We start from the raw sequence: 16,739 nt of genomic DNA, 5'->3' as shown, positions 1-16,739 counted from the left end.
ATTGTTGTTTTTATGAATGGTAGGCAGATCAATACAATTCAATGTCCAAGAGGTGTTATCGGTTTTCATACCATCGAGAAACACAGCCGTTATTCTGAATAATAATAACTGCGGCTACGCTGAAACTAATTCATTTTTGCTATAAAGACTCAACGTTCATTTTCAACAGTCTCGACTGCAGAAATAAAAATGTGAACCATATACTTATACAGGGTGAGAAAAATACAGGTGACCAGGAAAATATTTATAACAATAATGCGGTATTGACACTTGTTAATGAATAGGAGAACTCCTCACCATACAAAATGCCGGCAACCATGCTTTCGATACCCCAATCGGTTGTTTGACATGTCTGCACATGCGCATCTCCCGCATCATGGTCATTATAGACCGAAACCGGTAATCTGTTAACAAAAAGTTTGTGACTATAGTCGTAAATTCAAGGAAATGTATCTTAGAACATGATCCACTATTCATCAGAAAATCCCCGTCAGTACTTTGAAGATCCATAGCGTAATGGCATCGTAGGTATTTGGTGCGCAATATCTAGTATCCGCTTCGTAAGACGATTCTTTCACCAAATTGTTCACACTAGCGCTGTAACCAGAAACGGCTTAACATATATATCGTCCAACACACAGCACGCCAGAAGAACAGCACACATCGCATTGACAACCTCATCATGACTGCATGAGGTTTTCGGTGAGGAGAGAACAATCAGAAGAAGTAGTCCAGTCTCGTCACCTCGACTATCTCATCTCTCTCCCTGACATTTTTACCTGTGGTGCCAACTGACGGGTCAGATGTACTCAAATAATCCTCACACACATCAGGGCGCTGGAAACTCTATTGCTGCTGACCCGCAGACAGAGCTGCTACGCTTGTCCCACAGTTTAATAAGTCGAGTTAAACGCTGCATCGTCTTCAACTGCAGTGAAGTTCATTAAGAAGGGTCAATCCCACGCCAGTCCTATAGTAAATACACTACCGGCCATTGAAATTTCTAACCACGAAGATGACGTGCTACAGACGAGAAATTTAACCGACAGGAAGAAGATGCTGTGATATGCAAATGATTAGCTTTTCAGAGCATTCACACAAGGTGGACGCCGGTGGTGACACCTACAACGTGCTGACATGAGGGAAGTTTTCAACCGATTTCTCATACACAAACAGCAGTTTACCGGCGTTGCCAGGTGAAACGTTATTGTGATGCTACGTGTAAGGAGAAGAAATGCGTGCCATCACGTTTCCGACTTTGATAAGGGTCGGATTGTAGCCTATCGCGATTGCGGTTTATCGTATCGCGACATTGCTGCTCGCGTTGGTCGAGATCCAATGACTGTTAGCACAATATGGAATCGGTGGGTTCAGGAGGGTAATACGGAACGCAGTGCTGGATCCCAACGGCCTCGTATCACTAGCAATCGAGATGACAGGCATCTTATCCGCATGACTGTAACGTATCGTGCAGCCACGTCTCGATCCCTGAGTCAACAGATGGGGACGTTTGCAAAGACAACAACCATCAGCACGAACAGTTCGACGACGTTCGCAGCAGCATGGACTATCAGCTCGGAGACTATGGCTGCGGTTACCCTTGACGCTGCATCACAGACAGGAGCGCCTGCGATGGTGTACATAACTACGAACCTGGGTGCACTTATGGCAAAACGCCATTTTTACGGATGAATCCAGGTTCTGTTTACAGCATCATGATGGTCGCATCCGTGTTTGGCGACATCGCGGTGAACGCACATTGGAAGCGTGTATTCGTCTTCCCCATACTGGCGCATCACCCGGCTTGATGGTATGGGGTGCCATTGGTTACATGTCTCGGTCACCTCTTGTTCGCATTGACGGCACTTCGAACAGTGGACGTTACATTTCAGATGTGTTACGACCCGTGGCTCTACCCTTCATTCTATCCCTGGGAAAACCTACATTTCAGCAGGATAATGCACCATCGCATGTTGCGTGTCCTGTACGGGCCTTTCTGGATACAGAAAATGTTCGACTGCTGCCCTGGCCAGCACGTTCTCCAGATCTCTCACCAATTGAAAACGTCTGGTCAATGGTGGCCAAGAAACTGGCTCGTCACAATACGCCAGTCACTACTCTTGATGAACTGTGGTATCGTGTTGAAGCTGTACGCGCCATCCAAGCTCTGCCTCAATCCCCAGACGTATGAAGGCTGTTATAACGTTATAACGACTAGAGGTGGTTTTTTGGGTACTGATTCCTCAGGATCTATGTACCCAAATTTCGTGAAAATGTAATCACTTGTCAGTTCTAGTATAATGTATCTGTCCAATGAATACCCGGTTATCATCTGCATTTCTTCTTGGTGTAGCAACTTTAATGGCCAGTAGTGTATTTTTCGGGCCAGTTTCATTTTGTCCACCCAGTATTACATCGGTGTGTCAATTATACTGATGAGCCCACATCTCGTGGTCGTGCGGTAGCGTTCTCGCTTCCCACGCCCGGGTTTCTGGGTTCGATTCCCAGCGGAGTCAGGAATTTTCTCTGCCTCGTGACGGCTGGGTGTTGTGTGATGTCCTTAGGTTAGTTAAGTTTAAGTAGTTCTAAGTTCTAGGGTCCCATAGTGCTCAGAGCCATTTGAACCAATTATAATGATATATACCATGATACAGGATGTTAAAAAAACAATGTCGAATTCTTTGAGGGGTGGTAGTGCTCATCGAAACAAGAATAAGAAGTACAGTAAATATGGGTCCGAAAACGCATACTTTCGGATATAAACACATGTTTATAGAAATGGCTGCGCGAATCTTGGAAGCAGATATTAGCACAGTCGTTGCATTGGCGCTCCGTCAATATGTCGGCAGAGTATTATGATGTCTTACACACAGTACTCTATCATTAGGTTGTGTGGTTCGAATCGTGTTGTAGGCTACTATAGTTTTCGTCGTGTTTGTGCGCCTTATTGTACAGTACTGTCAACCCTGGGTACATACGATAGTGTTTTCCCTTTTTCCAAACGCGGATTTATTTATGTGCTTACTGTTATTGCGCTGTATAAATGACGTAGTACATTTACATTTTCTCTCTTACACCACTTGTTAGCAATGGAAGCCTACTACTCGACAAGTAAAATGACGGATACGATATTCTGCTAATGTTTAATAAACGGACGTAACCTGCGAGCCCCTGCTCTCTACGCTCAAAAATATCCACAGTGCGGAGTGACCTCTGATAAGCTGTTCGGCAGACTTTTCCAGCGTCTGAGAGACAAAGAATGGTTCAAAAGGCTCTGAGCACTACGGGACCTAATTTCTGAGGTCATCAGTCCCCTAAAACTTAGAACTACTTAAACCTAACTAACCTAAGGACATCACATACATCCATGCCCGAGGCAGGATTCGAGCCTGTGACTGTAGCGGTCGCGCGGTTCCAGACTGTAGCGCGTAGAACCGCTCGGTCACCCCGGCCGGCGTCTGAGGGACACAGGAACCCTCGCACCTCGGAAGTCTGACAGTGGAATGCACCGCACAGTCTACACGCCTGACATGGAGGAGCGTGGACTTATCTCAGAAAGTAACCATTTCCGGACCCACGTTTATTGGATTCATTTTTCCTGTTTCGATGAGTACTACCGCCTCTTAAATTATTCGACACTTTTTTTGAACACCCTGTATATGATCTCTTATGCACCAGCGTATAAATAAAGAGAATGGGGTTGAACATCCTAGACACAGAGACCATATAAATTGATGAGTCAAAACATCACGAACGTCGCCTGATCGCATCGCGGTCACGTGGCGCTAAGAAAAGCATCCAAGCGGAGCAGTGACTGATGGGATGTCATACTAGCCACGATACGGGCCGCACATGGGAAAACCTACCGACGTAAGCGACTTTAGCAAAGAGGAGATTGTTATGCCCCGACACCTGGGGACGAGGATTTCGGAAAAGGCGAAGCTGACAGCGGCATCGGCAATTGCGATTGCTGTGGGCGTTGCATCATCGAGACTAGATGGTGGATCGGAGAAAACATGTCTCATGGTCGGACGAATCACATTTCTTGTTGCTCCAGGTCGATGGTCGTGTCGGAATACCGCGTCGCCGAGGCGCAAGGCTTCCCAATATGCACCACGCCGCCGGCTATTGTGGCCGAGGGGTTCTAGGCGCTTCAGTCTGGAACTGCGCGACCGCTACGGTTGCAGGTTCGAATCCTGCCTCGGTCATGGATTTGTGTGATGTCCTTAGGTTACCTTAGGTTAGTTAGGTTTAAGTAGCTCTAAGTTCTAGGGGACTGATGACCTCAGATGTTAAGTCCCATAGTGCTCAGAGCCATTTGAACCATTTTTTTTTTCAACGCGCCCAAAAACAGACCAGACGCCGGCAGTGTTACGCTGTGGGGAACATTCACCCCGGCTTCCATGGGATCTGTGGTAATCGAAGGAATCATGACAACTGTGTACCAGGTCAACATCTCGTTCCAAAAAGACAACGTGCAAATGACGAGAGCAAATCTTAGTAGAAATTTGTGCAGTTGTAAGAAGATCCATGCATGAAGCACACAACAACCACTACCGTCATACATTAGCAAAATATCTTGCAGAGAATCTGGTAAATTATGGTCCCATTTAAAATTGCCAAGTGGGACGAGGACTTCTATTCAGTCACTCATTCATCAGTCTGGTGTGGCGATAGAAGACAGCAAATGGAAAGCTGAAGTTTTAATTTTTACGTTTAGAAAATGTTTCATGCAGGAGGAGCGTACAAACATAGTGTTGTGTCTTGAGTTCCGTACTTAAAACCCATCCAACGGCACCTATCCAGGTAGGTGGCGCCACGTGAAAGTGTGGATCAGATGGGGAGCGTGCTGATGTAGTCCGCGCATTTGAGATAAACAGCATGGCGGGGTAGCGCAGTGGTTAACGCCACTATCTAGTAAGAAGGAGAACCTGGGTTCAAGTCCTTTTCCGGCACACATTTTCACTCGGTGCCGCTGATTCCGCACAAAGGCCCGATGTAGCTAATAACATTAGTTGTTTTCCTTTCCTTTTTCTATCCTCCACCTTCAGTTTACATAATATGCATCATAGCCGAGTAGATTATGACATTTTAAATTAGGCCAATATTTATATGAAATGTCAAAATCAAATTTTTAGTGTCCTGAAAGCTGTCAGTTAGGCATCTTGCAACTGGCATTGAGTACCGTTCACTGGGATAATCATTTAGTAATATAGATCCTAGCTTACATCTGTAAGATGCATATGGAATGTGTAAGGTGTCAGGCAAATCCAACACATTCCATGAAAACCCTGACATGATAGCAAATCCGGCAATATGTCACATAGCTCCGAATAAATCCTGACATTAAATTAACCAAAGTAATACGATCAACGAGTGAGCAAATGGAATACCACAGACTAACACAAGAACGTCTAAATGCATGTCATACCTTCCTACCGTGAAACAGACGCAGTTCCGAGGTGAGAAACGAGAACAGAAGCCGAGAGCAGAGGCGTGTAGGCTATAAGGCCCTACAATAAGAGCGGGACAATGGGACACCCACGTCTCCGGCCGACCGCCAAGAGCTCCATCCCCCGGCCCATGTTAAAAGATAGAGCCCTCCAGAAGAACAGTATAGATCTTACGATAACACTAAATGGCCCACACCAGATGCAAGCTTTAGCGTGAGACTATACATTGCCCCACCACGAAAAGTACAACGTTTCTCATTGGATAGACAGAATTTTTGTAGGCGGAGCTTAAGGTTAACATTGAGATGCTGATTGGTCAGTTGAAACCACAGCCAGATACCTTTTTCTTAAAACCAGCTTCGGTAAACAGTAGTAAGGAGAAGTTCGGGAGAGTTGCTACCGAGACGGCGAGGTGTGTGGAGCTGCGTCGCCAGCTGCCCCTGAAGCTGCCTAACCACCGACAAGGTAATGAATGCACACGATGCCGCATAAGAGCGCATAAGGCTTCACTCAGAACTGCAGAAGTCTCATCTTCTACATCCCCTTTTTTACGTAATACGTCAATAAGCTTCGTGATATTCACATTTGCTACTTGAAGTTAAAATCTGAAACGCGATGATTTTTCTGTTATATGATTATTGAGAAGCCACATCAGCCACTGTAATTTACGACAACTTAAATAAGTAATTAAAGATAATTGAGGGTCACTGTAGAGCATTTTTGATAGTTTTCTCTTTTATGAAACTTAATTTAAACCTAGATTATAGATGTGATATGGCATAGGTCATCCTTCGATCCATTATAGAACTTGGAAATCCATTCAGGGAATATTCGTTCACATTTTTGTTGAACACAGTTGGTTTTTATCATCCTGTATTAAAATATTTCCTTTTTATCAATAGTACAATTTATAAACAATGTTTTGTGAGTAGAATAAAAATTCCTATGGTAAACTTAACTGCTTTTTCGGAGTTATTTTACCAGCTAACTAAAAATAGGAAAGCCTTGGACCCCTTCCACTAAATTTAGTTAGTATTAAGATTCCTTTACAGGGAGTGCAGTGGAGCTGACGCTGAGATCATTAAGTGTTTGGTTATATCATCGCTAGTCTCACTGAACTCTTCTGAATTCTACATGTCATGTGTGGTCTGGCTTCTCCTTACCAGCAACAGGTCCCAGGTTCAAACTAGTCAATTCCCCAAAAAACACGCTCAGAGCTTCGTTGCCCGAAAGTGGTAGGAAGACACGATATAGAACAAACAGACACCACCCAGAATGTTAGAAATGTAGAGGGAATACCATTTAACATTGTGGCACAATGAAAATGTCCGTCATGAACTTGACACTGATTTGCAGAATCTACACTCCTATCCGAAGCCAAGAGCGATTTTTTCCTTAGATTACCCTACGTCATCGTGACGTTAGGCTGTTAAAACAGCTGCCGACCGGTTAAAAATACTCGCTCGCCGCCTCCAGCTGATGAACCGTTAATCTCCGAACGGCTGGGGGTTATCCGGACGCGCTGCGTGGAGAGCGGAACGCACTTCCTAGACACTAATCGGCGCTGTGTCATTTTTACGTAACTGCCCGTTTCTCCGAACTGTCGTGAGATTATGTAAAGAAACTGGCTATCTCCCTGCAGCACCAGAATTATGTAACTTTGGTTGCCTTAGTTATATAGCCAGTCAGTGTTTTAGCGCGGACTGGCAACGGCTGAATGACGCAATTACGAACATAGTTTACACGGATGTCAGCGAAATACACGCAGGTCTATTAATTTGTCACAATGGGAGTCTTAAAGCAAACTGATTTCACAATATCTCTTGTCTTCCTTCTCAAGTGGTAATCGAAGGAATGCATTTTCACCTGAGTCTATCTTTCCTAATTAGTACATTACAACTGTAAGGGGCAGTGAAATGAAAATGAGCCAAATGGAAAAGTAGCTAAACTGTTTATTATTTCAAAAGTAATCCCCATATAACTGTTAATACATTTAACCCACTGTGAGATAATATGGTCGGTGCCGCGGTTCTAAGCGGTACAGTCTGGAACCGCGCGACGGCTACGGTCACAGGTTCGAATCCTGCCTCGAGCATGGATGTGTGTGATGTCCTTAGGTTAGTTATGTTTAAGTAGTTCTAAGTTCTGGGGAACTGATGACCTCAGAAGTTAAGTCCCATAGTGCTCAGAGCCATTTGAACCATTTTTTTTGGTCAGTGCCTTCACGGACAAATATTTGTTGTTGAGTGCGGAACTCTGATTACATCCAGGCGTATACCTCTTCGTCTGAAGCAAACCGATGACCATGGATGTCTTCCTTCGGGACTCTAAAAATATGGAAATCGCATGGAGAGAGATCGGGACTGTATGAAGGAAGTGTAAGCGAAACTTCTACAGCCACTCGAAATAACCATGGCAACCAGAGGGACCCAAAGAAAGACTTTTGTGACCGTCTACTTTCTTCAGATGAAGAAGGTGCAATCATGGTTCCATAGGTAACAACAAGCATTTTTTCATGAAGTCACTGACAGTATTGTTTCACAGTGGGATAAATGTATTAACAGTTATGTGGCGATTATTTTTGACTGCCGCTTATGTCACGCCAGTCTATTTATTCATGCAACAGCTTAGAATATGCTACAAAAATTCGTCAAGTAGTTATGGAGATTAGGGCGTTCAAACAGATAGATAGACAGACGCGATGGTTTTACAAAAATGTTCAAATGTATGTTAAATCTTATGGGACTTAACTGCTAAGTTCATCAGTCCCTAAGCTTACACACTACTTAACCTAAATTATCCTAAGGACAAACACACACACCCATGCCCGAGGGAGGACTCGAACCTCCGCCGGGACTAGCCGCACAGTCCACAACTGGAGCGCCTTAGACCGTTTTTTTTTTTTTAATCCCATTTCCATTTTGTTCACTTTTGTTCGTTGCATCTGCTCGGGGCGGACGTCGTAAGACATCCGTTTAAGTTCGTTGTTGATCGATTAACTCAGTTTTTTATTACAGAGGACACCTAACCCACTGATCGAAAACGCCGAGCTACCGTGCCGACAATGACCGCTCAGCTGATCCGGCGCGGCGATGGTTTATCCGTTTAGTTAGATTATCTGAGGATACCTTTTCTGTGTAAATCCTCCTTCGAGCGATTCTTGTGTATTGTTCGTCAGTCTGGGATCCATACAAGGTGAGATTAACGGAGTAGATATGTGAGATAACAAAGAAGGATGGCGCCTTTCGCCTGTAGTTCGTTTTGTGAGTGCGAGAGCCTCGAAAGGTCACTCATGGCACTCATAAGGCAGACGCACATTCCAAGACGAATCAGACAAAATATTACTTTCTCCCACATGCATCTAATGAAATGACCACGGCGATAAAATTAGAGACATTGACATTCAGACCAACTGTCATTTCTTATGCGCAACACTCACGGAAGGGAGGAAATGGTGGTGCTACACGATGCATCCTCCAGCACAAACCTTAAGATGGCTTATAGGATATAAGTGTAGATGATATAGTTGTGCTTCTGATCGCGGCTGCCGAATTACAAACCATTTTGCTTTTCATTACCATTTTAAATGGAACTTTGTAACAGCCTTTCCTTGGCGCTTATTTTTCATTACATGGATCGCCATACAATTGTGTCAGGCGAGTCATACTTTGTATTCCTGATCATCACGTTTATCTGTTTTGAATTGGAAGATGTTACATTTCGTGAGATCCGACTCAGTAAATATGTCTTAACTGAATTCCTTTCCTTGTTTTGCTATCTTTCAAATACGAGAGGCGTTCAGGAAATAATGTAACAGGTTTTCTTCCTGAAAGCAGGTTAGTTTTATTCGGGATTCCAGTATCCGATATTATTCCCCAATCTTTTGGCTACAAAACCTTGATTTTCATCATAATCTCCGTTCAAAGCTGTGGCCTTACGCTTCCTTACTGGGAGGGCTTGCATGCTTGTATGGAGCCAACGTCTTGCGGTATCAATAACCTCCCCATCATTCACATACTGCTCCTCACGGACTGCATCCTTCACTGGTCCACACAGATCGAAGTCGGGAGGTGCTCTTTATGGTCTTCGGCTAGGTGGCGAGGAACCCAGGGGGCACACTCCCTTGAGTAAACTAACTGGTGGACGAGTGTGTCAGCACTATCAACAGGGACGCCCAGTCGTGCAACGAGGCGACTGGTTGTGACCCGTAGATCACCTCGAATGAGAGTGTCCGCACGTTCCAACACTGCAGAAGGCACAGCTGCCTGCGGCCGGCCGGCACGCAGGAGATGGGACAGGTTTGTGCGACCTTGTTTCGTTGAAGACAGACGCTTCGCCCAACGACTCACCGTGCTTTTGTTCACTGCCAGGTCTCCGTAGACATTCTGCAAGCGCCAATCAATATCTGCGATGCTATGATTTTCCGCCAAAAGAAACTGTGCTTGGAACGCACCGACGTTACAAGCGCTGTTTTGAAATCTACGTAGCACCGTTACCTATTGGATCTTCATGAAACTATAGGGACTGAAGCGGAAATATTCCACGATGTCCTACAGCAAATTCCCAATTTTTCAACCGAAACTGGCCCAGAAAGAAATGAGTTGTATTACTTATTGAATGTCCCTCGTACACCTACATTTGACTGCCCAGATATTTTTTTTTTTTTTTTTTTTTGTATCCTGGCGATATCTGCCCTTTTCATCTGAAAATTTAAGTCAGGGGTTAGTCACGTAGGTCAACGAATGCCAAAGTTGTTGCTTGCATTTAAATGATAAAGGTTAATCGGTCTTTTAGCAGCTTTGTAAGTAACAAAATTTATCAAGTTACCTGTAAATCTTAACCTTTGGTCGGTTGAGGTTTGAGTCTTTTCAGTTTGTTTCAGGTTTTACTTTATTTTTTATTTAAAGTGTTGTGATCCTTAAGTCTTATATCCTGGCTGTGGAGGCGCACATCTTTTATGAGACTACTGCGCAAACGATAGTTAGTTGATGGGCTGACATTGGTCCTAAGTTGCGAGTAGTTTCAGTTGGATTTTCATACCATGAGTTTCATTTTATAGTTCTATGTTCCTCACTAATTCTGGGTATCAAACAATTTTAGAAACTATTTAAATATGATATTATACATTCTCTTTCAGGTTATAAAAATACGTTAATTAGTTTACGTTACGCTAAAACTTAGTACAGCAGATAAATGTACGGCTTACAAATGAAAGGCCCCTGTGTCAAAATGCGTTGCTATTTATTCAAGTTTCGAAAAATATTAGGACCGAACATTACGCAAAAAGTAAGTAAATGATTTCCTTACAAAACGAACGGCATTTTGACAACTATGATGTTTCATCTTGTGTAGTATTAACTTTACGTATCTTCTGTATCGATGACTGCAGTCCTTCAAACTGCATTCGAGGTCAGAATTCCCATTTACCGTATCTCAACGGACGCTACATTTCCCGAATCATAGGTATAACTACGCCCTATGTCTAAAACATATGCATTAGACCGTCAAGTACTCTCGTAAGTAGAGTCGTACAGCATTATTCGCTGGACGGCCCTAATAGTGAAATTTTTTATTCTTCAAGCAACTTGCAGATTTGTACCCCGAAACGCGAGTGTTGTGTGTTAAGTGTATGTAATGAACAAGTGGAACGTATCGTTGAGGATAGTGAGACGGAGGGAGGGAGGAGAGATTCCCAGTACCGCTACGTACGTAGACTCCTCTCTTGGGATATCATTGAAGGGGTCTGCCGACCTTGATGTCCATAGCCGACAGAAGGATCACTGTCAGAAGTGACATATGTCACTTTTCCACTCTGTGTGACACGCCACCTGCATTATATTTACAAAGTCGGCTTCGTTGTTGTCTAAAATTGGATGAATTCTGCACTCGCACAGTATGTCTGAAAAATTTGTGTCATGAAAGCTGTTTCATTATTTCAATCAATCAATTCATGTTACACACTCGTAGAGGTTGTAGAAGGGACTTGTAGATCAAGTTTACCCTTCGGAAACCACTGGAAAGGAACAGTTCGAATGTTGCGAAAATCGTTCTGATACCTCTGTCAGTGGATACATGTACTGGTATTGTTCTTGCTAAGATTATAGGGTAAACGAACTTCAGAGATGGTAGCATGGACAAAAACATAGGGAAAATATGTCCAGTAAACATGAGCTCTAAACAGTATACCTAAGGAGCTATAATCACTTGTACATCTTCTGTACTCTGAAATAAATCTCCTCTTTTCAACAAGCTCTTAAGGTAGAGTTTACTAGACTTTTTTCTGTTTTGGACCTTACTACCACATCTGAAAGTTGTCTATCCTAAAATCGGTCATTCCACAACCCTTATCTCAAACTGATGCATTTATCCTTTTCCATCATCCTAGAAACTCTGTAACATCACCGTGGAATCACCCTGTATATACATACATTTACAGGTGCCTCTACCTATAACTTTGACAATCTGTTGCGTCGTTGGATGACGTTTCGGGATATGGGTTCCCATGCAAAATTTGATCTAAAAGTCTCCTCTACAACCTCTAAAAATGTATAACATGGATTGTGAGACACGCGCGCGCGCTCGTACACACACACACACACACACACACACACACACACACACACACACACACACACACACATAACCAAAGCGAGTGTGCCGCAAATTTACTCCATCGCGTGGAATCGAAATGACTACTCGTTAGATCAGCATCGCCGTAATATGATGCGTGTTATCAACCTCGGTATCGATAGTTGGTACACAGTGAGCCAAATACTCGCAAAAACTGGCATATTCTGTTTTGTTGGCGATTTTTTTGTCCGTCTATATTGACATATTTCTAATTTCATGGCCAGTTATGGTTCCACAGAACCATCTTCAGATAAGTAGAGACAACATCTCAAACCTGAAGGTGGTTCGAAGAAACCGAATCGGTCAAAACTTTAGAAAAAAATGCAATCCAGTCCATTCGTATGTTCCGTATGCGTAAATAATTTTAGGTGACGTCGTCAGTCTCATTCGCCCCATCTTATGGAACATTCTTTTTTGTAGAATCAGCAGTTACTTAGAGACAGTGCTATTATTATATTTTTACGAACATTTATAGTTCTTAAAATTTATTATTTGTCTTTCTGTTATTTAATCGTTTTTAGGTTCTCTACGCCTAAGCAAATTGTATATCGGTGGGTTAAAACTGAATCTTGATCTTTTGATCTGTAGGAACTAAAAATGTACAAGCTCCACAAAATTGATAGTCACTTTTAAGTAGATTTCTTTCACATTAATTTGCAAGATCTATCTGGATGAATAACCTTCTTCGCTAGTTTTTCATTGGTTTCTACAAATATACACGATAATGTATTAAAATAGATATTCCAAATATTTTAAACAACCGATAAGGCGTTCAGCATCGCTACAACAATTAGACGCTTTCTGTCTCTGGCAGTCATTTCACGAAACTTCTGCCTCAGTTGAAGAAGCTTCGTAACCAACAGCAGGCTTGCCCATTCAGGGTCCTTTTTGACCCTTACGGCATATGCAGTCTTCATGTCGAAGATCACTTTTTCAACAGATGCATTTTCTTCCCTCGTCTTCATTCTGCTGCCTAAATCCTTAAATTCTGAAAATCAGTATCTGACGCTCCCCAGAACTACTGTGTATTATGTGGAATTATTCGTGTACACAGCACAGAAAAAAGTTCGGCATGCTTGCAAACATATAGTACTTGTATTTCACGTGCTGCCACCACCACTGCAGAGAAAAAAATGTAGTCTCTTAACTGTCAACAAATTGTTAAGAAAATATTACTCGTTTACTTACTGATGAGCAAGGAGACACACAGGTATCTGTGATTCTTTCGAGATCATGATGACTGACATAATTCTTTTAGATCCGTTTCACAACTTTATCGTTGATGCTAATTCATGTGCTATGTTTATTCAGAAATTTATATTTAGAAATTTTCGGATAATATTTATGATTAAGCTTAGCTCAGAAATCCTTTGCACATCAAAGAAAACTGACGGAATGGAATTCACGAAATACCAGAATACTAGATCGTGAAACCAGTGATAGATGAAAGCTCTGTGAGGCGCACAACATCATCTGAATAAATATTTGCATATGCATACGCAATATTTGGTGATTACCGATTTTGATTGGTTTAACATGGCATCCTGAAATGTATGCAGAAATAGAAATAATAAAATGAAATTATTTTTCACCGATTTTTAGCCTCTAAACATGTTTTTTTTTTAAATAAACTGAAACCAGTAACAATAAGCATTTTTATAATTCAGATCAGGCACATAATAAATACCGGGTGATGAAAAAGTCAGTATAAATTTGAAAACTGAATATATCACCGAATAATGTAGATAGAGAGGTACAAATTTACACACATGCTTGGAATGACATGGGGCTTTAGTAGAACAAAAAATAAAAATAAATAAATAAATAAAAGATTAAAAAATACAAACGTTCAGAAAATGTCCGACAGATGGCGCTTCATCTGATCAGAATAGCGATAATTAGCATAACAAAGTAAGACAAAGCAAAGATGATGTTCTTTACAGGAAATGCTCAATATATCCACCATCATTCCTCAACAATAGCTGTAGTTGAGGAATAATGTTGTGAACAGCACTGGAAAGCATGTCCAGAGTTATGGTGAGGCATTGGCGTCGGACGTTGTCTTTCAGCATCCCTAGAGATGTCGGTCGATCACGATACACTTGAGACTTCAGGTAACCCCAAAGCCAATAATCGCAAGGACTGATGTCTGGGGACCTGGGAGGCCAAGTATGACGAAAGTGGCGGCTGAGCACACAATCATCACCAAACGACGCGCGCAAGAGATCTTTCACGCATCTAGCAATATGGGGTGAGGTTTTTTTTTTGGTTCTAGTAAAACCCCATGTCATTCCAAGCATGTGTGTAAATTTTTACCTCTCTATCTACATTATGCCGTGGTTTTAAAGTTTTCAAATTTATGCTGACTTTTTGATCACCCGGTATTTTGTTGCAACAGAGGATGACCACAGTGCTTTCCTAAGCTCAATGTCTTTTCCATCAAAACATATGTTTTTCTGTGACGAACAGATCCCATAAACTGCCCATCAGGCTTATACTTCGGTTCATATAAATCTTAACTGTCCATATCATTTCAAACGCTGTGCATTGCTTGCTTCCATCCCACTGTGCATATAGAAACACATTTGCTGTGAACTCATATACTAGCGAAAGTAGTGTGCAGAAGTTTTAACGCAGATGTGAAAGACTCTTACAGCATTTGCGTCTATCCCCACAGCACTGTGTTAGCACGTGAAGACGCTGCGGTCACGACCGAGGCTAAGAAGCGCCGGTGCCTACCTGCACGTATCGCGTCGCTCGCTCCATCGTGTGCGATGTGGCTGCGGTGGTTTCTGCGCCGCGTGCGGCGTCGTCCTCGGGATTGAACGGCGTGCGGCCGCGGGAGGCCGCGTTTTATCGGCGCCGGCAGCCCGGCCGCGGGCCAATCTCGATGCGCGAGTCCCCACCACGGCGGTCAGAAGCACGTGCTCGGGGGCGCACACCTCGGACCGAGGCAGAGGCGGTCACCCTGAGACCCTGCTCTGCTCGGTGCCTTCCGTCACGTACTCCGCAGCTGCGCTACATAACGCGGGCAACACTTCTGGAAGGCTGGGCGACCCGAAACGTACAGAATTACTAGGCCTCTCACTCCAGTCACCACACATCCCTAAGAAGCATTGTTCAAATCTTACCAGGGGAACTCTCCATAAGTCGCTCTCTGACACAGACGAAACTTCACTGGATGAAAGTAGGAATAAAATAAAGGAACACCTACACTACACCAAGAAGATGACGTGCTACAGACGCGAAATTTAACGGACAGGAAGAAGATGCTGTGATATACAAATGATTAGCTTTTCAGAGCATTCACACAAGATTGGCGCCGGTGGCGACACCTACAACGTGCTGACATGAGGAAAGTTTCCAACCGATTTCTCATACACAAACAGCAGTTGACCGGCGTTGCCTGGTGAGACGTTGTTGTGATGCCTCGTGTAAGGAGGAGAAATGCGTACCATCTCGTTTCCGACTTTGATAAGGGTCGGATTGTAGCCTATCGCGATTGCGGTTTATCGTATCGCGACATTGCTGCTCCTGTTGGTCGAGATCCGATGACTGTTGGCAGAATATGGAATCGGTGGGTTCAGGAGGGTAATGCGGAACGCCGTGCTGGATCCCAATGGCGTCGTATCACTAGTAGTCGAGATGACAGGCATCTTATCCGCATGGGTGTCACGGATCGTGCAGCCACGTCTCGATCCCTGAGTCAACAGATGGGGACATCTGCAAGACAACAACCATCTGCACGAACAGTTCGACGACGTTTGCAGCAGTATGGACTATCAGCTCTGAGACCGTGGCTGCGGTTACCCTAGATGCTGCATCACAGACAGGAGCGCCTGCGAAGGTGTACTTAACTACGAACCTGGGTGCACGAGTGGCAAAACGTCATTTTTTCGGATGAATCCAGGTTCTGTTTACAGCATCGAGATGGTCGCGTCCGTGTTTGGCGATATCGCAGAGAACTCACATTGGAAGCGTGTATTCGTCATCGCCATACAGGAGTATCACCCAGCGTGATGGTATAGGATGCCATTTGTTACACGTCTGGTCACCTCTTGTTCGCATTGACGGCACTTTGAACAGTGGACGTTACATTTCTGATGTGTTACGACCTATAGCTCTATCCTTCATTCGATCCCTGCGAAACCCTACATTTCAGGAGGACAATGCACGACTGCATGTTGCAGGTCCTGTATGGGCCTTTCTGGATATAGAAAATTTTCGACTGCTGCCATCGCCAGCACATTCTCCAGTTCTCTCACCAACTGAAAACGTGTGGTCAATGGTGGCCGAGCAACTGGCTCGTCACAATACGCCAGTCACTACTCTTGATGAACTGTGGTATCGTGTTGAAGCTGCATAGTCAGCTGTACCTGTACACGCCATCCAAGCTCTGTTTGACTCAATGCCCAGGCGCATCAAGGCCCTTATTCCGTGAAAATGTAATCACATGTCAGTTCTAGTATAATATATTTGTCCAATGAATACCCGTTTATCATCTGCATTTCTTCTTGGTGCAGCAATTTTAATGGCCAGTAGTGTACTTTGGCGTCGTTACCAACGCTCAACAGTTTCAGAGAAAATGATATTTAAAATTTCGACGCCAATTTATCAGCTTCGTCGCAGATTCTTCAAGCAACCGACTCAGTAGCT

The 16,739-nt window shown here is 43.6% G+C and overlaps 1 protein-coding gene across 1 annotated transcript in view; it reads right to left on the bottom strand.

Moving 5' to 3' along the window:
- The window catches only part of LOC126334899 (uncharacterized), a 38,016-nt gene extending 23,096 nt beyond the window's left edge, over positions 1–14,920 (bottom strand). The window contains exon 1 of the mRNA XM_049997608.1: positions 14,823–14,920. Within this exon, the coding sequence (XP_049853565.1) occupies positions 14,823–14,849 (27 nt within the window). The 5' untranslated portion in view covers positions 14,850–14,920. The remainder of the gene's footprint in view (positions 1–14,822) is intronic.
- Between the last annotated feature and the right edge of the window lie 1,819 nt (positions 14,921–16,739).

The sequence above is a fragment of the Schistocerca gregaria genome, chromosome 2, assembly GCF_023897955.1.
Source record: "Schistocerca gregaria isolate iqSchGreg1 chromosome 2, iqSchGreg1.2, whole genome shotgun sequence".
Taxonomy (NCBI): domain Eukaryota; kingdom Metazoa; phylum Arthropoda; class Insecta; order Orthoptera; family Acrididae; genus Schistocerca; species Schistocerca gregaria.
This window is presented reverse-complemented; position numbering and strand designations above follow the sequence as displayed.